This window comes from Pristiophorus japonicus, chromosome 8, assembly GCF_044704955.1.
Source record: "Pristiophorus japonicus isolate sPriJap1 chromosome 8, sPriJap1.hap1, whole genome shotgun sequence".
Classification (NCBI taxonomy): Eukaryota; Metazoa; Chordata; class Chondrichthyes; family Pristiophoridae; genus Pristiophorus; species Pristiophorus japonicus.
Window position 1 is genome coordinate 182,319,993 of NC_091984.1, and position 21,231 is coordinate 182,341,223.

General features: G+C 43.4%; 1 protein-coding gene across 1 annotated transcript in view; it reads right to left on the reverse strand.

The window, feature by feature from the left end:
* Positions 1 to 21,231, reverse strand: part of LOC139268859 (BICD family-like cargo adapter 1) — a 114,355-nt gene that overhangs the window by 33,179 nt on the left and 59,945 nt on the right. Inside the window, exons 3-4 of the mRNA XM_070887644.1 lie at positions 13,646 to 13,762; positions 10,979 to 11,125 (exon numbers count right to left, since the gene is read on the reverse strand). Of these exons, the coding sequence (XP_070743745.1) occupies positions 10,979 to 11,125; positions 13,646 to 13,762 (264 nt within the window). The remainder of the gene's footprint in view (positions 1 to 10,978; positions 11,126 to 13,645; positions 13,763 to 21,231) is intronic.

Below are 21,231 nucleotides of genomic sequence, written 5' to 3' on the forward strand. Positions count from 1 at the left end.
GATTGTGTGGGTTCTCTGTAAAATAGAATTACAAGTGCGAACGTGTTCAAATGTGATGCACACCATGTCTCTTGTCAACATGTGCAAAAAGACTAAACTATCTGTTTTTATTTTTCAACTTCAAGTCACACATCCCATTGCATTTTTTGAAAAGCAGGGAGTTCACCTGGTGTTCTGGTCAACACCTACATAACAACAGTTATTCCAGTTTTTTTTAATTATTCGTTCCCGGATGTGGCCATCGCTGGCAAGGACAGCATTTATTGCCCATCTCCAATTGCCCTCGAGAAGGTTGTGGTGAGCCGCCTTCTTGAACCGTTGCAGTCCTTGTGGTGAAGTACTCCTACAGTACTGTTAGGGAGGGAGTTCCAGGATTTTGACCCAGCGATGATGAAGGAACAATGATATATTTCCAAGTCAGGATGGTATGTAACTTAGAGGAGAACTTGCAGGTGATGGTGCTCCCATGCACCTGCTGCCCTTGTCCTTCTAGGTGCTAGAGGTCGCGGGTTTGGGAGGTGCTGCCGAAGAAACCGTGGCGATTTCTTCAGCAGCTACAGTGTGCCAGTGGTGGAGGGAGTGAATGTTGAAGGTGGTAGATGGGGTGCCAATCAAGCGGGCTGCTTTGTCCTGGATGGTGTCAAGCTTCTTGAGTGTTGTTGGAGCTGCACTCATCCAGGCAAGTGGAGAGTATTACATCACACTCCTGACTTGTGCCTTGTAGATGGTGGAAAAGCTTTGGGGAGTCAGGAGGTGAGACACTTGCCGCAGAACACCTAGCCTCTGATCCGCTCATGTTGCCACAGTATTTATATGGCTGGCTCAGTTAAGTTTCTGGTCAATGGTGACTCCCAGGATGTTGATAGTTGGGGATTCGGCGATGGTAATGCCGTTGAATATAAAGGGGAGAGCGTTAGACTCTCGCTTGTTGGAGATGGTCATTGCCTGCCACTTGTGTGGCACGAATGTTACTTGCCACTGATCAGCCCAAGCCTGAATGCCGTCCAGGTTTTACTGCATGCGGGCATGGACTGCTTCATTTTCTGAGCAGTTCAAAGCAATTAATTGTATGTGAAACACTGGGACATTTTTGAGACACATGGTAAGCCATTAATAAATGCAAGTCGCTCTTTTTACTTCTCACACTGCATCAAAGCTCAAACACATTCTGTGTCAGTTATACAGACAGCAAAGCATTACAACAGTGACTACACTTCAAAAGTACTTCATTGGCTGTAAAGTGATTTTAAACATCTTGTGGTCGTCAAAGACGCTATATAATGCAAATGTGGGCTGGCCCGTGCTGACCCTGGGCCCTCGCCTCTCCTGGGCCCCGATCAAGTCACTCTGCAATCTCTCGCTGCTCCTTCGCCCCGACCTCACTGCTCCTGCTGTACCTGCCCACGCTTCAATCGCCGATCAGGATTATGGTGACATCTAATCCAGTCGCCTTCTTCACAGCTGTCGCCCTCTCGGACCGGCTCGCGCGACTTGTAGTGGTATGCGCACCACGCTGCTCCTCCTTTTAAAGCCCCGACCTGCCGCTGATGGTTCCTCGCAGTTCGGGGCCCCGCTGGATGCCGGGCTACCACGCTTCTCCTTTTAAGGGCTCGACCCTGCCGCTGATGGTTTCTCGCTAGTGCGCAAAAGAACTTGAGGGAAGACCTAGCTCTGTCAAGCCCGTGTGGTGGCTGGTGTGCAATGGCCATCAGACGTTAAAATAATCCATGCACAGGCATCTTCCACCCTTCAACATGTAGTTTGGGACTTGGAATATTAAGTCCTTCATTGAAACAGCTGTGAACTCATCCCTTTTTGGCGTGCAAGCAAGTCATCCTCGATACGAGAGACCGCCTAAGAAGAATCATGCAAGTCTATCTTATTTTCTTGAAAGACACTATATGAATGCAATTATTTGTTTCTTTCTTTCTCATATACGTGTATATAGCTTGAACCAGTGTAAGAACAAAGTCTGGAGTGAGAAAAGGCCATTTGGGCTAATAAGCCCTCTTCATCCAGAGTCCACGTATGATTATTGTACCACGGGCTTCCCTTCCACATCAACTGTTGATCCCCTATTTTAAAAGGGAAATGAAGTTCCTTCCTCAACTTCCCCTGAAAAAGTCAGCCACTCTTCATAACGTAGTCTTCAAAGGCCTAAAATTCATCCTGGCCACTCATTATAGAATCTTACAGCACAGATGAAGGTCCTTTGGCCCGTCGTGCCTGAGCCGGCTCTTTGAAAGAGCTGTCCAATTAGCCCCACACCACAGCTTTTTCCCCAAAAGTACATGTCCGATTGCCTTTTGAGAGTTCTTATGGAATCTACTTCTACCACTCTTGCAGGTAGTGCATTACAGATCGTAACAACCCTCTGAAAAAAATTCTCATTTATCCTCTAGTTCTTTTGGCAATTATTTTAAATCCGTTACCTCTGGTTATAGACTCATTTGCCAGAGGAAACAGTTCCTCCCTCTATTAAACCCCCTCATAATTTTAAATACTTTAGTACTTTTAATACCCCTCTCTGCTGTCTCCACCAAACTCACATCCAACAACGTGTGAGGAGCTCATGTATGTTTTGTCTCAAAGATTGAGACCATCCGATCAGCTGCCTCTGCGAGTTCCCTTCCTTCACCTAGCCCTCAGGGCCAAACTTCATCTGATGCCCCCACCTGCCCTAGCCCATAACTCACATCTTTCTCTAGTTTCTCTTTGATCTCCGCTCTTGATCTCTCCAAGCACATCTTGTCTATGAGGCCCACTTCCTGCTGCCATGACCCTATTCCCATTAGAGACCACCCAACTTCCTTTTTTGGCTCCCACGTTAGCCGATATTGTTAACGGTTCTCTCTCCTCAGGTACTATTCCCCTTTCCTTCAAATCTGCTGTTATCACCCCTCTCAAAAAAAACAACTCTTGACCCCACTTTGCTTGCTAGCTATCACCCCATCCCCAACCTCCCTTTCTTGTCCAACGTACTTGAACGTATTGTCGCATCCCAAATCTGTAACCATCTTTCCTTGAATTCAATGTTTGAATCCCATCAATCTGGTTTTCGCCCCTACCACAGTACCGAAACAGCTTTCATCAAAATCATAAATGACATCCTTTGTGAGTGTGACAAAGATAAACTATCCCTCTTTGTCCTTCTGGACCTGTCTGCAGCCATTCACACAGCTGACCACTCCATCCTCCTCCAACACCTCTCCACCATCGTCTAGCAGGGTGGGACTGCATTTGCATGGTTCCTTTCTTATCTATCTAATCGTAACCAGAAAATCTCCTGCAATGGCTTCTCTTCCCACTCACGCATAATTATCTCTGGTGTTCCCCAAGGATCTGCACTTGGCCCCCTCTTATTTCTCATCTATATGCTGCCCCTTGGCGATATCATCCGAAAACACGCAGTCAGTTTCCACATGCACGCTGATGACACCCAACTCTATCTCTCCACCACTTCGCTCAACCCCTACTTGGTATCTAAATTGTCAGATTGCTTGTCCGACATTCAGTACTGGATGAGCAGAAATTTTCTCCAATTAAATATTGGGAAGACTGAAGCCATTATCATTGGTCCCCGCCACAAACTGCATTCCCTAATTACTGAATCCATCCCTCTCCCTAGCATCAATCTGAGGGTGAACAAGACTGTTCGCAACCTAGGTGTCATATTTGACCCTGAAATTAATCTCCAGCCACATATCCGTGGCATAACTAAAACCGCCCTTTTCCACCTCCATAACATTGCCTGCCTATGCCCCTGCCTCAACTCTTCTGCTGCTGAAATCCTCATTCATGCCTTTTTTACCTCTAGACTTGACTACTCCAACTCACTCCTGGCTGGCCTCCCACACTACACTACGTAAACTTGAGGTCATCCAAAACTCAGCAGCCCGTGTCCTAATTCACACCAAGTCACGATCACCCATCAACCCTGTGCTTTCTGACCTACATTGGCTCCCGGTTAAACAACGCCTCGATTTCAAAATACTCATCCTCATTTACAAATCACTCCATGGCCTTGCCCCTCCCTATCTCTGTACTCTGTTTCAGCCTCACAACCCCACAAGATGTCTGTGCTCCTCAAATTCTGCCCTCTTGAACATCCCACATTATAATTGCTCAACCATTGGTGGCTGTGCCTTCAGCTGTTTGGGCCCTAAGCTCTGGAAGTCCCTCCTTAAACCTCTCCGCCTCTCTATCCTCCTTTAAGACGCTTCTTAAAACCTACCTCTTTAACCAAGCTTTTGGTCACCTGCCTTAATTTCTTCTTTTGTGTCTCGGTGTCAAATTTATCGGTTTTATCTTGTTACACTGCTGTGAAGCATCTTGGGACGTTTTACTACATTAAAGGCGCTATATAAATAAAAGTTATTATTATCTCTTCCATTAGGTCTCCCCTGAACATTCTCTGCTTTAAGGAGAACAATCCCAGCATTGCCAATCTCTTCACATAACTGAAGTGCCTCATCCCTGGTATCATGCTGGTAAATGTTCTCTGCTCCCTCTCCGAAGCCTTGACATCCTTCCTAAAGTGCGGTGCCCAGAATTGTACACAATACTCCAACCTAACCAGTGATTTGTAAAAGTTTAGCATGACTTCCTTGTTTTTGTATTCAATAGCCCTATTTACAAAGCCAAGAATCCCATATGCTTTCTTAACGGCCATATCAACTTGCCCTGCCACCTTCAAAGATTTGTGAACATGCACCTCCAGATCCATCTGCTCTTGCACCCCCCCTCAAAATAGTACCATTTTGATTATACTGCCTTTCCATGTTGTTCCTCCCATGTGCATCACTTCACACTTATTCGCATTAAATTGAATCTGCCATTTTATCAATCTGTCTCTGTCCTGCCGAAGTCTAATACCCTGCTCATTATTTACTGCGTTGCCAAGTTTCTTTGATCATCCGCAACTTTGAAATAGCATTCCCTATACCCAAGTACAAGTCATTTATATGCAAGAAGAAAAGCAATGGTTCTAATACCGACCCCATTGCATACTTCTCTCCACTCAAAAACATCCGTTAACAATGACTCTCTGCCTTCTATCCTGTAGCCAATCAAATAGAATTACATAGAATATACACCACAGAAACAGGCCATTCAGCCAAACCAGTCCATGTCAGCATTTATGTTCGAGCCTCCTCCCATCTTTTCCTCATCTAACTCTATCAGCATAACCCTCTATTCCCTTCTCCCTCTTGTGCTGATCAAGCTTCCCCTTAAATGCATCGACACTATTTGCCTCAATTACTCCCAGTGTAGCGAGTTCCACATTTTCACCACTCTTTGGATAAAGAAGTTTCTATTGAATTCCCTATTTGTTTTCTTGGTGACTATCTTATATTGATGGCCTCAAGTGAAAACACACTCTCTATGTCTACTCTATCAAAACCTTTCATAATTTTAAAGACCTCTTTTAGTTCACCCTTCAGTCTTCTCAGAGACCCGGCCTAAATATTATAATCACGCAGTTCTGGTATCATCCTTGTACATTTGCATCCTCTCCAGTGTCATTTTATCCTTTTTATAATATGGCAACAGTACTCCCAAGTGTGGTCTAACCAAGGTCCGATACAAGTTTAGCAATAACTTCTCTACTTTTGAATTCTATTCCTCTGGAAGTAAACCCTAAAGCTTGTTTTGGTTTTTTTAATGTCCTTATTACCTGCATCGCTACTTTAAATGATTTGTGATTTGTGTATTTTTATTTGTACTCCAAAATCCCTTTGTGTCTCTACCCCATTTAGATTCTTATTTTCCAAGTAATATGTGACATCCTTATTTTCCTTACCAAAATGTAATATCTCACACTTAACTATGTTAAAGTTCATTTGCCAATTATATGCCAATTCTGCATATTTATTACTGTCTTCTTGTAATTTGTTGTAGTCCTCCTCAGTATTGACTATCTCCCCAATTTGGTGTCATTTAGAAATTGTGTTTTTGATTCCGAAGTCTAAATCGTTAATATAAATTGTGAACAATAGTGGTCCCAGCACTGATCCTTGTGGGACCCCACTTCCCACCTTCTGCCACTCTGAATAGCTACCCTTTACCCCTACTCTCTTGAAGTTACCACTGTTCCTTTAACACCATGTGCTTCGATTTTCCGAAAAGTCTGTTATGTGGCAATTTATGAAGTCCATATATATACACAACATCTACTGCACTATCTTCATTAACACTCTCTGTTACTTCTTTGCACATTTTCTAATGCATCTCTATCCTTTTTCAGATGGATGATTACAACTATACACTATACTACAGACAGGCTACGCCATTGACTTGTACAAAGTCAGTGAAACTTGCTTTGACTTGCAGTCCAGTGCTCTCCAGGGTACAAGCAATGATCATATCAAATCCTTTTCCTTCTTGGCTTTTGCCAGTGATAGCCTGATTATATTCTCTACCTGAAATTTGACTCATGTTGCCCCGTATAAGGGGAGACACTTAAATGAATTTTAATCTAGTTAGGCTTTCCTCGCCCCACATTTCCACTGGCTTACTTAAAGTAATATCCTTTCATATTATAACAAGGCACTTGGTCACAGCGTGCTGCTCAAAGACTGTGATCATCACAGGTTTCATTCCCCACACAGGTCATACATAATTTGGACGGATATTGTTGATTTTGTTAATTTAGTTATTTTTCTTAGTTTGGGTATGTTACCCTTCCCCAAAGTTTTAGTGGTATTACCAATTTTGGGGGAAACATTTGATACCTAGCCTCCACAATTACACCAGCCTATTTCAAAATAGGACCCATGCATGCTACTTCCCTAAAATTTTAGTTGTGTTGCCACTTTAAAGGTGTTGGGGGATGGGGTGGGGGGGGGGGGGGGGGAAAGAGGACATTTGTTGAATCCCAATGGAGTATAGCACATAAGGAGGACACAAACCTATATATACACAGACAAAAATCCACCTGGCCTCTCTCAGCCCTTATGCTTACTTACTTACTTGAACACACACACACACACAGATTCAGGAATCTAGGAACATCCATTCACTCAGCTTGCTCTGAAGTCTAGGTCCTTTTTCAGGACCTGAGCAACAATTTTGTGACCCTCTCCCATATCACTCTACTCGCTAATGAATTAAATTGATCCAATATCCTTTTGAATCTTTCCACAAAAGTATTATTTACAGGACTAGATGTTCTGTAATATTGGACATCTTACCCATTAACTAGTAGATCATCTGTGCTGTTGTTTACAGACAAAAATATTAAATGGAATGTTAAAATATTTAAAATAATTGATTTCCTTAATTCGATGTATTTTATTTGCTCTCCAAAGCAAATCATTGTTAAATCTTTAATATTTGGCTTGTTATCCTTGGTTTAATTTTGCATTCTTTTAAAGTCTGTTTATTTATACAAATTATACTTATTTTGTATTTACTGTCCTGCCTGCACGTTTTAAAACTACATATTTAGCCTTTATAGAATCAAAGAATAGTACAGTACAGAAGGAGGCTATTCGGCTCATCTCGTCTACACCGGCTCTTGCGAATAGCAATCCAGTTAGTCATACTTCCCCGCTCTTTCCCCATATCCCTGCAATTTTTTTCTCCTTCAAGTATTTATCCAATTCTCTTTTGAAGGCTACTATTGAATCTGTATCCACCACCCCATCAGCCAGTGCAATCAAAAAGCTAACCACTCGTTGTGTAAAAAGCTTTTCCTCATGTCATTACAAGATGAGTTGCGATTAAATCGAATTGCATAATAATTAAGAAAAAATAGAAAATAAAGGAAGGGAGTGAGTGACAAAGACATTGTGATGGAGGGGAGCTCGGTGAGGTGAGTGATGAAGTTCATGGAATGTGGGTGTGAAAATGGAGTGAGGGGGAGGAGAGAGAAAGGAATAAGCAGAAGTGCTTAAGTAGGAAGTTGGAGGCCCAAAGTTCATATGGGAAACTGACAGGAGAGGAGCTGATATCGGGGGGCAGCCTTATATGGGGACTAAGTGCAGCCTGTAAATCGGGAGAATGGACTTGGGAGCCTGAGACAGCTTGGTTGACAAGTGACAAAATGTTGAACTTCGGGCTTCAACTGGGTAGGTAGGAGAGAGACAGCACAACTCAGGGACAGCTGATGCCATGTGATGGTTTCTGGATGTATTACTTTGGTTTCTTGATTATGTTGCATCAGTCTCACAATACAATTGTACTCTTTGTACATGCATTGTGATGGAGGTTGGCCACATGATAGCTCATGGCAGTTCTAAGATAGTTGTTTGGATCAGGTTGCCGGGCCTTGGCCAGCCAGTAAAGTATTCTGAAGGGTGTTTCTGTGGTCAGGGATGTTCACAAGGCCTGATTTGATGCACAGGGGTGGCCACCGAGGGGGCGGACAAGGAAGAGCATCTCTTCATAAGCTCATGTGGGAGGAGACAATTTTGAAATTTTGTTTACATCATTTAATTGAGAAAGAAGCAAATGAATTAGGAAAGTGGAAGCAAAAGTAGGTCAGAGAAAGGAAACTCATCCAAGACCTTGGGGTGTTGGGACTTCCTGGAGGTGTGTTGGCTGTTTGCGATGGTGTGGGCAGCACATCCCAAAGTGCTTTACAACCAATGAAGTGCTTTTGAAATGTAGTCACTGTTGTAATGGAGGAAACGCAGCAGCCAATTTGCGCACAGCAAGCTCCCACAAACTGCAACGTGATAATGACCAGATAATCTGTTTTTAGTGATGCTGATTGAGAGATAAATATTGGCCAGGACACCGGGGATAATTCCCCTGCTCTTCTTCAAAATAGTGCCATGGGATCTTTCACGTCCACCTGAGAGAGCAGATGGGGGTCTCAGTTTATAATGTCTCATCCGAAACACAGTGTCAGCCTAGATTTTTATGCTCAAGTCTCTGGAATGCGATTTGAACCCACAATCTTCTGATTTAGAGATGATAGTGCTACCAACTGAGCCACGGCGGACATGGAAGATGGGAAGGGTAAATGAAAGTGTGCGTTTCTTTCTGAATTGTTGAATTTGTTTGCTCTCGAGGCAATTCTATCTCAGGATTCTTTTTTGTTGGAAAATGACTGGGGAGAAAGTTTTGTGCAATATATTGGTCAATAATGAAAGTAGAAAATAACCAATTGGAAAAGTGAAACAAAAAGGGATTAAGCACTTAACCAATGAAGAAAAAGTTGCCCGACAGTCTGACACACACAAGAAATCTTTTTGATTAAAGCAGTGTGTGTCTGTAATATTCTATGATTGTATTTCTGTTGTGAGCCTCCAATGCTACTTGATTAATGCCAACTGCAAACGAGACTATTGGGGTCATTATAGCTCGCCACTCCATCCTGGGCATTTTATCTACTCTCCCAGTTCCCTTCCACGTTTAGTGTTCTAGTTTTCCTCCTTTCCACGAATGTCGTGAATGCACCAGCCCCCACTCTCCACTGGTTCACAATACCATGGCTGATAGCCTCATCCTGAAAACCCTCAGTCCCTGAAGTTGGAACTGCAAGTAACACAGTGGACATTCCCTGGATTTATTCTAAAGATAAATAGGACCTTAAGTTTCTCAATATTAAAAGTCATTTGTGATTAAGATGTGATTCATTGGCTAAGTCTCCATAGATCTCTCTATTTTTTATCCCTTTCCTCTGAACATCCTGCTTTCTCACAGTAAACTTGGCATCATTTTTAATAGCTTCATCAAGATTATTTTTAAATACTATAAACAAGAACGAGGAGTGACTCCCGGGGCACTCCGCTGGTCATGGCTATCCAGTTAGAACTATTAGCATTGACCACCTTTGCGTGGAACTATATCAAATGTTTTTTGGAAGTCAAGAGGGCTGTGTAGGATAATGATAGAGTGCCAACCTTCAACAATTTCTTCAATGGAAGATGTATGTCTCTCTTTGAGGATTTTCAAACTCATGTGCCTCCAGTTCTTTAGGAGGGCCAGTATTCTACAGCTATACCATCATGCTCCTCTATTGGAATCACTGTTTCTTGTTTCTAACAAAGGTGAAGACTGAGATCAATAGATTTTTGTTAGGTAAGGCTATCAAGGGACATGGAGCTAATGTGGGTAAAGAGAGTTGAGGTGTAGCTCAGCCATGATCTGATTGAATAGTGGAGCAGGCTCAAGGAGCTGAATGGCCTATTTCTGTTCTATGTTCCTATCTATTACTCTAGTGCCTAATTACCAACAAGAGATCAATTAATATTTGAAAAGCCTGATATGACCCAGACCCGAGTGCAGACCACATTGTAGAACATTGATTCTATTTGGGTAGGATTCTGTATTTTCACTGTACCGAGACCTGGATATTAAACTTTAGATTGAAACAACTTGCATTTATATAATGTATTTCACATCCTAGGGCCATCCCAAAACACTTCATGGTCAATTAATTAATCACTGTTACAGAGGCAAACACAAGAGTCAATTTGATGAATAATCAGTTAATTGTTTTGATGGTATAGGTTCTGGAATAGATGCTAGCCAGGAAAAGGTTCCATGGAACCTTTTACATCTACCTAAACTGGCATCTGCTGCACACTTCTGTATTAGACTTGCATTTCATGGTAACGGGTTCTATCCAAGACATGGAGAATGGCAGCGTCTTTATAGAATGTTTTCTCTGCCTTAGTTCCCCTTCTTGTACACATACTCCATTCTTCTATAGAGCACGATCTCGCCGTTAATTCCCCTTATACACATACTCCACTCCTCTACAGAGCACGATCTCACCATTAATTCCCCTTATACACATACTCCACTCCTCTATAGACCATGTTCTTACCGTTAATTCCCCTTATACACACACTCCACTCCTCTATAGAACACGATCTCACCATTAATTCTCCTTCTACACATATTCCACTCCTCTATAGAGTATGTTCTCGACTTCAGTTCCCCTTATACACATACTCCACTCCTCTATAGACCATGTTCTTACCGTTAATTCCCCTTATACACACACTCCACTCCTCCTCACCTGCAGGTCCTTGTTATGGCTCTGTCGCTCCGCCATCAGCACTCGGTCCTGAAGGTCCTCAATTGTGCTCTGCAATAATTCATTCTCCTCGATCATGGCACTGATACGGCGCTCCAGTTCACGTTTTCTCTCTGTAAGCACCTTTATCTGAGATTAGGAGGTTAAATTAGGTATCAGAATGCTACACAACACAGCACAGTGACAGTATGGACTCAGGCAAAGGAGGCATAGGCAATGGAGATGTGGCAAATGAGGATAGGAAAGTAACAGGGCAGGGAAGGCAAGACTATGACAAAAATCAATGGGGAAGAGGCAAGGTCAGGGGGAAGGCAAGATAGGCAAGAAATGACAGGCAATAGAGTTAAAGGAAATATAGGCCAGCCAGAGCCTCTGGGGGACGCAGGGACTCAAAACTCCCCAAAACACAACAGGAGCTCCCAACCAGCCAACATCCTAACTAGATGCAATCAGAGAAGCTCAGCTGTATACAGAGAGGATGGGGTGATTACTGTGCATGCAGAATTAGAAGTTGCTGTGTTTATGTGTTCAGAGGGGCAGGTCATTGAAAGGAGTGATAGGGATAAAGGATTTGGTTACAGTAATGAAGAATGGCTGACATGTTAAAGAATCAGGTAGAAAGTATTCTTTACTTACTTCAAGAATCTGCTGCTCCACATCACCCCCACAGACAAAAGGAAAGGGAAAAAAAAACAGAAAATGTAACAGTAACGAGGAGAATTAACATTTTGGAGACTTGAGTTCATCAAGATGAGAGAAGAAACATTATTCTGCTTTTTGCCTCTCCCCGCACCCCCCCCCCCCTCACACACACTAAACTATAGAAGAGGGTGCCAATAACACATTCATACTCCACACATAAAAGGGAGCCCACTAATCCTTATACTTGCCATATACTAGAAGGTTCAACAACACATCCTCATATTGCTCCCATCCACACCAAAAACAACATGTTGCCTGATCAGCTAACATGCAGTACAGACCTTCAAGGCTACTCAGTGGTTCAGAACATTTAGCAGGTGAGCAGCTCAGCAATAGAGACTTGAAAAATGCTACATTTAAGGTCCAGTCTGCGTTGAGTTTGCTGATCTCAACCGGTGTAGTTGTGTTACAAGTGATCTCAGGGTCATTGTATTAGAGATGGTAAAAACTGGTGAGGATTCCCATTCCTGATCACTACCCAGCTACTCCTGTTGGAAGTATGTGTGTGGCCGTTGGGTGAGAACAAGCTTGGGCGCAGATGTGATGCATTTTGCAGTTGAATAGCTGTTGTCTCTCACCATCAGGCTCATACGTGAAGAGTGGCCACTAATATCAGTGAGCCTGCATATACCATGGAGTTATTTCACATCCACACATTAACTATGGAAGGCTTAACTAACTTTATTGACTTAAAATTCAGTCCACCATTACATGGTGATGCCGTTATACCACAGTGCCTCCCTTGTAGATTGAAACCTCACTTACATGACAGAGGCAACCTTGTACGCCCAAACTTGTGATGGAAGCAGAACTCCATCATGCCTCAAACAGGAAAATAATTGCATTATTTTTAAAGTAGACAGATGAATGCAATTTAAAGACGAGTTGGGTAGCTGCATTTTTACGAGTTCTTTTGCGTTTATGAGAGATAGAAAATATAATATATGAAGCTGTCTAGCTACCTGTCTATTAATTTTGCAGGAAGAGAGACAGCCATGATTGTAATGCTGCTGACTGATCAGAAACTAAGTCCACTTTCTTTGCCTAATCCATCATGTTTTTGAAATGTTAATGCGTGCGCATTTGTAGACTCATGTCAGATATTCTAAATGGTTTCTAAGGCCAGGTGTCCAGAGCAAATGATTCCATAGACAACTAAGAAACTTATGTTCATACTTTTATCTACTTTAGTGGTAGAATGATTAATATTATGATTACCTGATTATTGAAACAGAAACCTTATGATCTTAAGGGGAAACATTCCTTTTGGAGACGAAGAAGAACTATATAAGAGAATTAGGTTACCACTGCATCTCCAATTCCCTGTTTCTTATTTTTGTTTCCATGCAAGGTGACTAAGAGGAGAGGCTCTATGGGTCTTCACTACTAACATTTAATTTGTTGTTATAAGCTTTGGAACATTTTGGTTACTGTATTCTGCAAGTCTATTGTTGTTCTGCTGGCTACTTGCTGTATTCCTGTTGTTTTGGTATAATTATTTAATGTATAAATAAATCTGACAGTTTAAGCCTAAACATAATTGATAGTGTGGTATTTTTCACCATTCCAAGGGGACAGGAGAAATGTGATGAGCAGCCCATAACAACTTTGGTGCAAAATAATGAAATGGCAGGATAATTGAAAGTCCTATGATGATCCCATTCGTGTCATACATAAGTTTACACATTGCAGATCACTGGAGATGCAGGTATGTTTATGGAAACTGTATTTTTTTTGCTGTCAGCTGAGTTTAAAGTGCTGAGAGAGAACCTAAATTGTAACACCTGAAGAAACCCTTGTACACTTAATCACAAGGATTCAGGCCACAGTGTTGTAACACACACTGTCGGTCTAGCTAGGCAGGACTATAAATACACATGCATGTACCTCAATAGGTACAGCAACAAACATGGAATAAACACGCTGGTGCACTTTGCCAGATCTCACCTCAGCTTGTAAGCTCTCCAGACGTGCTATGTGTTGGTTTGTTGACATGCTCTTCTCCCGGAACTCATCACGGAGGTTGTGAACTTGCATTGAGAGCTGCTGCTCCATCTCAGCTGCCTAGGAAGAACAAAAAAAAACATGAGATGTGGGACAAGAAGTGTACATTGTGCAAAAATGGATGACTGGTAAAAGGCTGGCTTGGTGATGATGTGCAGTGCGTTGTGTTACAATACAAGGCAAGGATATAATCGTACTATGGTATTTAGACAATCGCTTGTGCTGACAACAACTTCTGCCACAAAACCTTTGGGCACATGACAACAGTCGTCTCCCTGCATGCCCCCCCCCCACCCCGCAACCACAACCCGCCACACCAACACACAAGTCAGGAGTGCAATGGAATATTCACCACTAAACTGCTTTTCCAGCAGTTTACCCGATTGACGCTCCTGCCATTGCACTCAATATCCATCCTCTCCATCATCGGTACTCTATGGGTGCAGTTTGTATGAAATACAGAAGGCACTGCAGTAATTCACCAAGTTTACTTCAACAACACCTCCCTCTCCTGTGAATATACCACCAAGATGGACAGGCGCAGTATTGTACGATCCCCTCCAAGTCACACACCATCCTATCTTGAACATATCTTGTCATTCCTTCATTATCACTGGGTCAACGTCCTGGTATTTCCTACCTGATACCACTGTGGGAGCACCATCACCACAAGGATTGCAGCGGTTCAAGAAGGCGGCCTTCCAACACCTTCTCAGGGCATTATGGATAGCCAATAATGGTGGCCTTACTAGTGTCACCCAAATCCAGAGAATAAATTTTATTAAAAGTTCAGTGCTACCTGGTGCATTCGCAGTTTAGAAAGAGTCCTCCAAGGCCATGCTCAAAAGAGACAATAGGGCGTTTTGGTCACTTGTTCTTCAACGATAACAAAATTCCACTAGATTAAGCTTCTAACGAGCAGGGCATACATCCAAACAATTTTCCTTCATAGTTTAGAGCTTCGAGGGATACATCGGAAGGGTTTTCTGTGGCGACATCCGGAAGCAAGCTGAAGGGTGGATATGTGGCAAAAATAGGAAGTGGCCGCATGGAGGTTGGGCTCCAATGTACACTGATCTTTCACTGGGGGTGGGAGAACAACGAAGTAGTACCAGCCTCACAGCGGATACATTTTTTTGCCAAGACCCCTCACATAAGGACCCGGATTAAGCAGTTGCTGCTAAGTAAGCTCGGAGGATGCAAGCTGCCCTGTGCAAGTCGACCAAGCTGAAAACAGGCCTGCGGTATAGCAATGAGGAAACTCAGAGTTGTGATTGTAACCCAGATCACACATTCAGATATTCAGGACTCTGTACCTGCTTTAATTGGGTTGCCGAGAGGCAGTCAGCTGCATTTGATGTTCCACTCTTCCAGAGTATGAGATTCTGTGGGGGATTGACCGGATAGATGTTGAGAGGTTATTTCCCCTGGCTGGCAAGTCTATAACTAGGGGGCATAGTTTCAGGATAAGAGGTCGGTCATTTAAGACTGAGATGAGGAGTAATTTCTTCACTCAGGAGGTTCTGAATCTTAGAATTCTCTACCCCAAAGGGCTGTTGATGCTGAGTCATTAAGTACATTCATAAACATTTTTGGACTCCAGGGAATCAAGAGATAAGGGGATCGGATGGGATAAGTGGAGTTGAGGTCGAAGATCAGCCATGATTTTATTGAATGGCAGAGCAGGCTCAAAGGACCGTATAGCCTACTCCTGCATAGTTGTAGCAGAACTTCCTTACTTTTATACTCCATCCCCCTTGCAATAAAGGCCAACATTCCATTTGTTTTCCTAATTACATGCTGTACCTGCATACTAACTTTGAGTTTCATGTATAAGAACCCCCAGATCCCTCTGTACTGCAGCATTTTGTAATCTCTCCCCATTTAAATAATAACTTGCTTTTTTATTTTCCATTATATTCCACCTGTCAAATTTTTGCCCACTCACAGCCTATCTATATCCCTTTGCAGATTCTTTGCATCCTCCTCACAACTTGCTTTCCCACCTATCTTTGTATCATCAGCAAATTTGGCTACATTACACTTGGTCCCTTCATCCAAGTCATTAATACAGATTGTAAATAGTTGCGGCCCCAGCACTGATCCCTGTGGCACCCCACTAGTTACAGTATAACAATCTGAAAATGACCCATTTATCCCGACTTGGTTAGCCAATCCTCTATCCATGCTAATATATTACCCCCAACCCCGTGAGCTCTTGTGTGGCACCTTATTGAATGCTTTCTGGAAATCCAAAAACACCACATATACTGGTTCCCCTTTATCCACCCTGCTCATTACATTCTCAAAGAACTCCAGCAAATTTGTCAAACATGATTTCCCTTTCATAAAACCATGCTGACTCTGCTTTCTTCATTATGGTTTTCTAAATGTCCTGCTACTACTTCCTTAATAATGGACTCCAGCATTTTCCCAATGACAGATGTTAGACCAACTGGTCTATAGTTTCCTGCTTTTTGTCTCCCTGCTTTCTTAAACAGGGGTGTTACATTTGCGGTTTTCCAATCCACTTGGACCAACCTAGAATCCAGGGAATTTTGGTAGATTACAACCAATGCATCCACTATCTCTGCAGCCACTTCTTTTAAGACCCTAAGATGCAGGCCATCAGGTCCAGGGGACTTGTCTACCTTTAGTCCCATTAGCTTGCCTAGTACTTTTTCTCTGGTGATAGATTTAAGTACCCCCCTTCCCCACAATAGCCCCTTGATTATCCATTTTTGGGATGCTTTTAGTGTCTTCCACCGTGAAAACCGATATAAAATATTTGTTTAAAGTCTCCACCATTTCCCTGTTTCCCATTAATTAATTTCTGAGTCTCATCGTCTAAGGGACCAATGTTTACTTTAGCTACTCTCTTTCTTTTTATATACCTCTTATTAGAAGCTCTTATTGTTTGTTTTTATATTTCTTGCTAGTTTATTCTCATAAACTATCTTCTCTATCATTTTTTTAGTCGTCCTTTGCTGGTTTCTAAAAATTTCCCAATCCTCTGGTCTTCCACTATTCTTCGCAACGTTGTATGCCTTTGTTTTCAATTTGATACCATCCTTTACTTCCTTAGTTAGCCACGATAGTTCATCCTTCTCTTAACATCTTTATTTCTCACTGGAATAAATCTTTGCTGAGAGTTATGAAATAGCTCCTTAAATGTTTGCCACTGGTTATCTACCGGCTTACCCTTGAATTTATTTTCCCAGTCCACTTTAGCCAAGTTTGCCTTCATACCTGTGTAATTGCCTTTATTTAAGTTCAGGACATTAGTTTGAGACCTAGCTTTCTCACCCTCAAACTGAATTTGAAATTCTACCATGCTATAATCACTCATACCAAGAGGATCCTTTGCTGTGAGATCATTAATTAATCCCATCTCATTACACATTCAGATCTAAAATAGCCTGCTCCCTGGTTGGTTCCACAACGTATTGTTCTAAGAAACCATCCCGCATGCACACTATGAACTCTTCCTCAAGGCTACATTTGCCATTTGATTTGTCCAACCAATAAGATTAAAATCACCCATGATTATTGCTGTACCTGTTGTGTACGTAAATAAAAAGACTAACTGAAGCAGGAGTAATGTAACTAACTGTGTCCTTTATAGCAACTCTCAAAATGGCGTCCAAAACCAGCATGTTTACAGCAGGCGTGAATAACCGCCACAAGGTCCTAATGCCTGCCTATTGAGAGTTCGTGTAGAGTATGAACAAAGAGAGTATGAACACAACATATTTCTCCCTCTTCTGAAAAACACAGTCTATGAACAGTCAAAGTCCTTGAGATAGCCAGGCCATGTTCTGATACACCGAGTCCGGCGTGGAGCTTGAGGTGTTTGATCGAGGTTTTCGGTTGGGAAACAGAACGGTGCCTCTGTTCCATCCTGCTGGACTGTTGGCCTGTGAGTTGGGATCAGTCTATGAGCGTTCCATCGAATTCCATCATTGAGCTCGTAGGTGTGAAGGCTGAATTTTCGCCTGATCTGTTTTGGAGATGAAAGTGAAGATGCGAGCTTATGACTCCGGTTTGAGCGCTTAACTCTGACCCAATCTCCGTTCTTCAGTTGGGGTTTTTGAGCACGTTGTCAGTGTACGACTTAGCTTTTCGTTGGAATTCCGAAATCTGTGATGCAATTGTGGTTATCTTCGTGCTAGGTTGGCTGGGGGTTTGAGAAAGTCCAGCAGCAAGCGAAGATTCCGCCCAATCATGAAGTCAGTGGGTGTCATCTCCATTAGCGAGTGCTTTCTTGAATGGTATCTTCGTCGAATACTTCTGTTGTTTTGAGGATTGTACCGAGCAGTAAGGCGATGCTCAATAGCATGACGAGTGAGGAAATCCGCAAACTGGTCGAACACCAACTGTGGTCCATTGTCAGTGATTATCACCTCTGAGAGGCCCCACTTTGTGAACGTACGCTGCAGAATAGTGACGATCATTGATGAGGTCACTGAACTTGTAGCGATTTCTGGCCATTTGGAATGCAGGTCATGTACTACAATAAGGAAATGCTGGTGCTGTGGAGCTGCTTCAACTGGACCGAAGATATCCAACTGAAGTTGTTGTGATGGTCATTGTGGCCATGGAATGGGCTTCATTGGTGCTGGTTGGATGTTTGTGCCCTTTTCGCTCAGACTGCATGCTTCGCAGCGTGAGACAAACTCCTCGATGCGATTCTACATCTTGATTTTCTGAGTCAATATCATGTCTCATTACTGTACTAATCTCATCCTTTATTTACAGAGCTACCCAACCTCCTTTTCCTCCGAAATGGCAAATATCCATGAATATTCAGTTCCCAGCCTTGGACACCTTGCAACCACATCTCTGTTTTGGCTATCAGATCATACCCATTTATTTCTATTTATGTCGTCAACTCATCTATCTTGTTACGAATGCTGCGAGCATTCTGATAAAGAGCTTCTAATTTGGTCTTTTTACCATTTTTCCCTACTCTGACCCCACTTTCTGATGCACTCTTATGTCTATATGCTCTGCCCCTTCTTGTCACATTCTGGTTATCATTACCCTTATCGCTACCCTGCACTATTGCCTTCTCCTTTCTCTTTGACTTTTTAAATTTCCGCTCACTGGATCCCTCCCACCCACCAATTAGTTTAAAGCCCGATCTCCAGCCCTAGTTATTTGATTCGCCAGGTCACTGGTCCCAGCCTGGTTGAAATGAAGCCCGTCCCGTCAGAACAGGTCCCTCTTCATCATCATAGGCAGTCCCTTGGAATCGAGGAAGACTTGCTTCCACTCTTAGCATGAGTTCTTAGATGGCTGTACATTCCAATACGAGAACCACAGTCACTGTCACAGGTCGGACAGATAGTCTTTGAGGGAAAGGGTGGGCAGTGAGCCTGGATTGCCGCACGCTCCTTCCGCTGCCTGCGCTTGGCGATGATACTCGAGGAGCTCAGTGCTCTCCTGAATGCACTTCCTCCACTTAGGGCGGTCTACGGTCTACGGCCAAGGACTCCCAGGTGTCAGTGGGGATGTCGCATTTTATCAGGGAGGTTTTGAGGGTGTCCTTGTAACGTTTCCTCTGCCTGCCTTTGGCTCGTATTTACTAAGGGATATGAAAGCATGGGCCTTACGTTAAATATTAGTAAGACAAATGTCCTCCACCAGCCTGTCCTCGCCGCACAGCACTGCCCCCGAAACATCAAGATCCACGGCGTGGCCCTGGCCCTATCTCGGGAGCCTCCTATCAACAAGAACAGGCATTGATGATGAGATCCAACACTGCCTCCAGTGCGCCAGTGCAGCCTTCGGCTGCCTGAGGAAAAGAATGTTTGAAGATCAGTCCCTCAAAACTGTCACCAAGCTCATGGTCTACAAGGCCATAGTAATACCCGCCCTCCTGTATGGCTCAGAGACGTGGACCATGTACAGTAGACACCTCAAGTCACTGGAGAAATACCACCAGCGATGTCTCCGCAAGATCCTGCAAATCCCCCGGGAGGACAGACACATCAACATTAGCGTCCTCATCCAGGCCAACATCCCCAGCATTGAAGCACTGACCACACTTGATCAGCTCCGCTGGGCAGGCCACAGAGTCCGCATGCCAAACATGAGACTCCCAAAGCAAGCGCTCCCTCTTATCACAGTATTAGTGCCATTTCTCCCACACCAGTCTTTGAGTCACGTGTTTATCTCTGATTTTATTTACCCTATGCAAATTTGCTCGTGGCTCAGGTGGTAATCCAGAGATTATTACCTTTTTGGTTCTGCTTTTTAAATTTAGCCCCTAACTGCTCATACGCCCTCAGCAGAACCTCTTTCTTTGTCCTACCCATGTCGTTGGTACCTACGTGGACCACGACAACTGGATCGTCCCCTTCCCACTCCAAGTTCCTCTCCAGCCCAGAGGAGATGTCCTTCAACCTGGCAACGAGCAGGCAACACAGCCTTCGGAACTCACACTCTCGGCTGCAGAGAACAGTATCTACCCCCCTAATGATATTGTCCCCTACCACTACCACATTTCTTTTTGCTCTCCCCACTTGAATGGCCCCCTGTACCATGGTGCTGTGGTCAGTTTGCTCATCCTCCCTGCAGCTCCTGCTCTCGTCTACACAGGGAGCAAGAACCTTGTACCTGTTGGACAAGAGCAAGGGCTGAGGCTCCTCCAACACTACATTCTGGGTCCCATACCTGCCTCATTTGTAGTCACACCCTCCTGTCCCTGACCATGGACCAAATTTGAATTATTTAACTTAAGGGGTGTGACTCTCTGCTGGAACATAGTGTCCAATAATTCTCCTCCTCCCTGATGTGTTGCAGTGTCTGAAGCTTGGACTCCAGCTCATCAACACTGAGCTGGAGTTCCTCAAGCAGCCAACACTTACCACAGATGTGGTCGCTGTGGATCACACTGGTGCCCACCAGCTCCCATATGCTGCAGCTGCAACACATCGTCTGCCCTGCCATCTCTAATGTATTTTATTTAATGAATTAAGTTTTCAAGTTTTGAACATTCAGTTTTTAATCCTAGCTCTTAATTCAAACCAATGCCCAAAAAGAGAGAGAAATACTGACCAACCAATCACTTCCCTGCTTTCCTGTGATGTCACACTTGGATGTCCTTTTACTTCACTCCCTCACAAGTCTGTTGATGCTGTTCCGGCTAGCTCTTATGTCCCGCTGGGTCAGCTGTCTTGCGCTGGTTGAACTCCGGCTTCTCCCGCTCTTTTATCCCCCCTCAGTTCTCGCGCTGGTTGAACTCCTTTTCTGGAGTGTTTTTTTTTGCTTCCAGAGAATGGTTCATCCATTTCTGGGAGTGTTTTGATTAACATCGTGTTATTTTGTTGTTGTTTTGTTTTAATGATGTGGGATAATTTGGATGGGGGAGGGTCTTTTCCTGGTGTTTACATAGTGCATTGTGACTCCATAGAGCTGTGTGAGGCTATGTAATTGGGAACACAGGCTGTTCAGGTCACCAATTCAGCCTGAAGTGGATCTTCCATAGTTCGGACAGGATCATTTGGACAGGATCTGAGAATCTG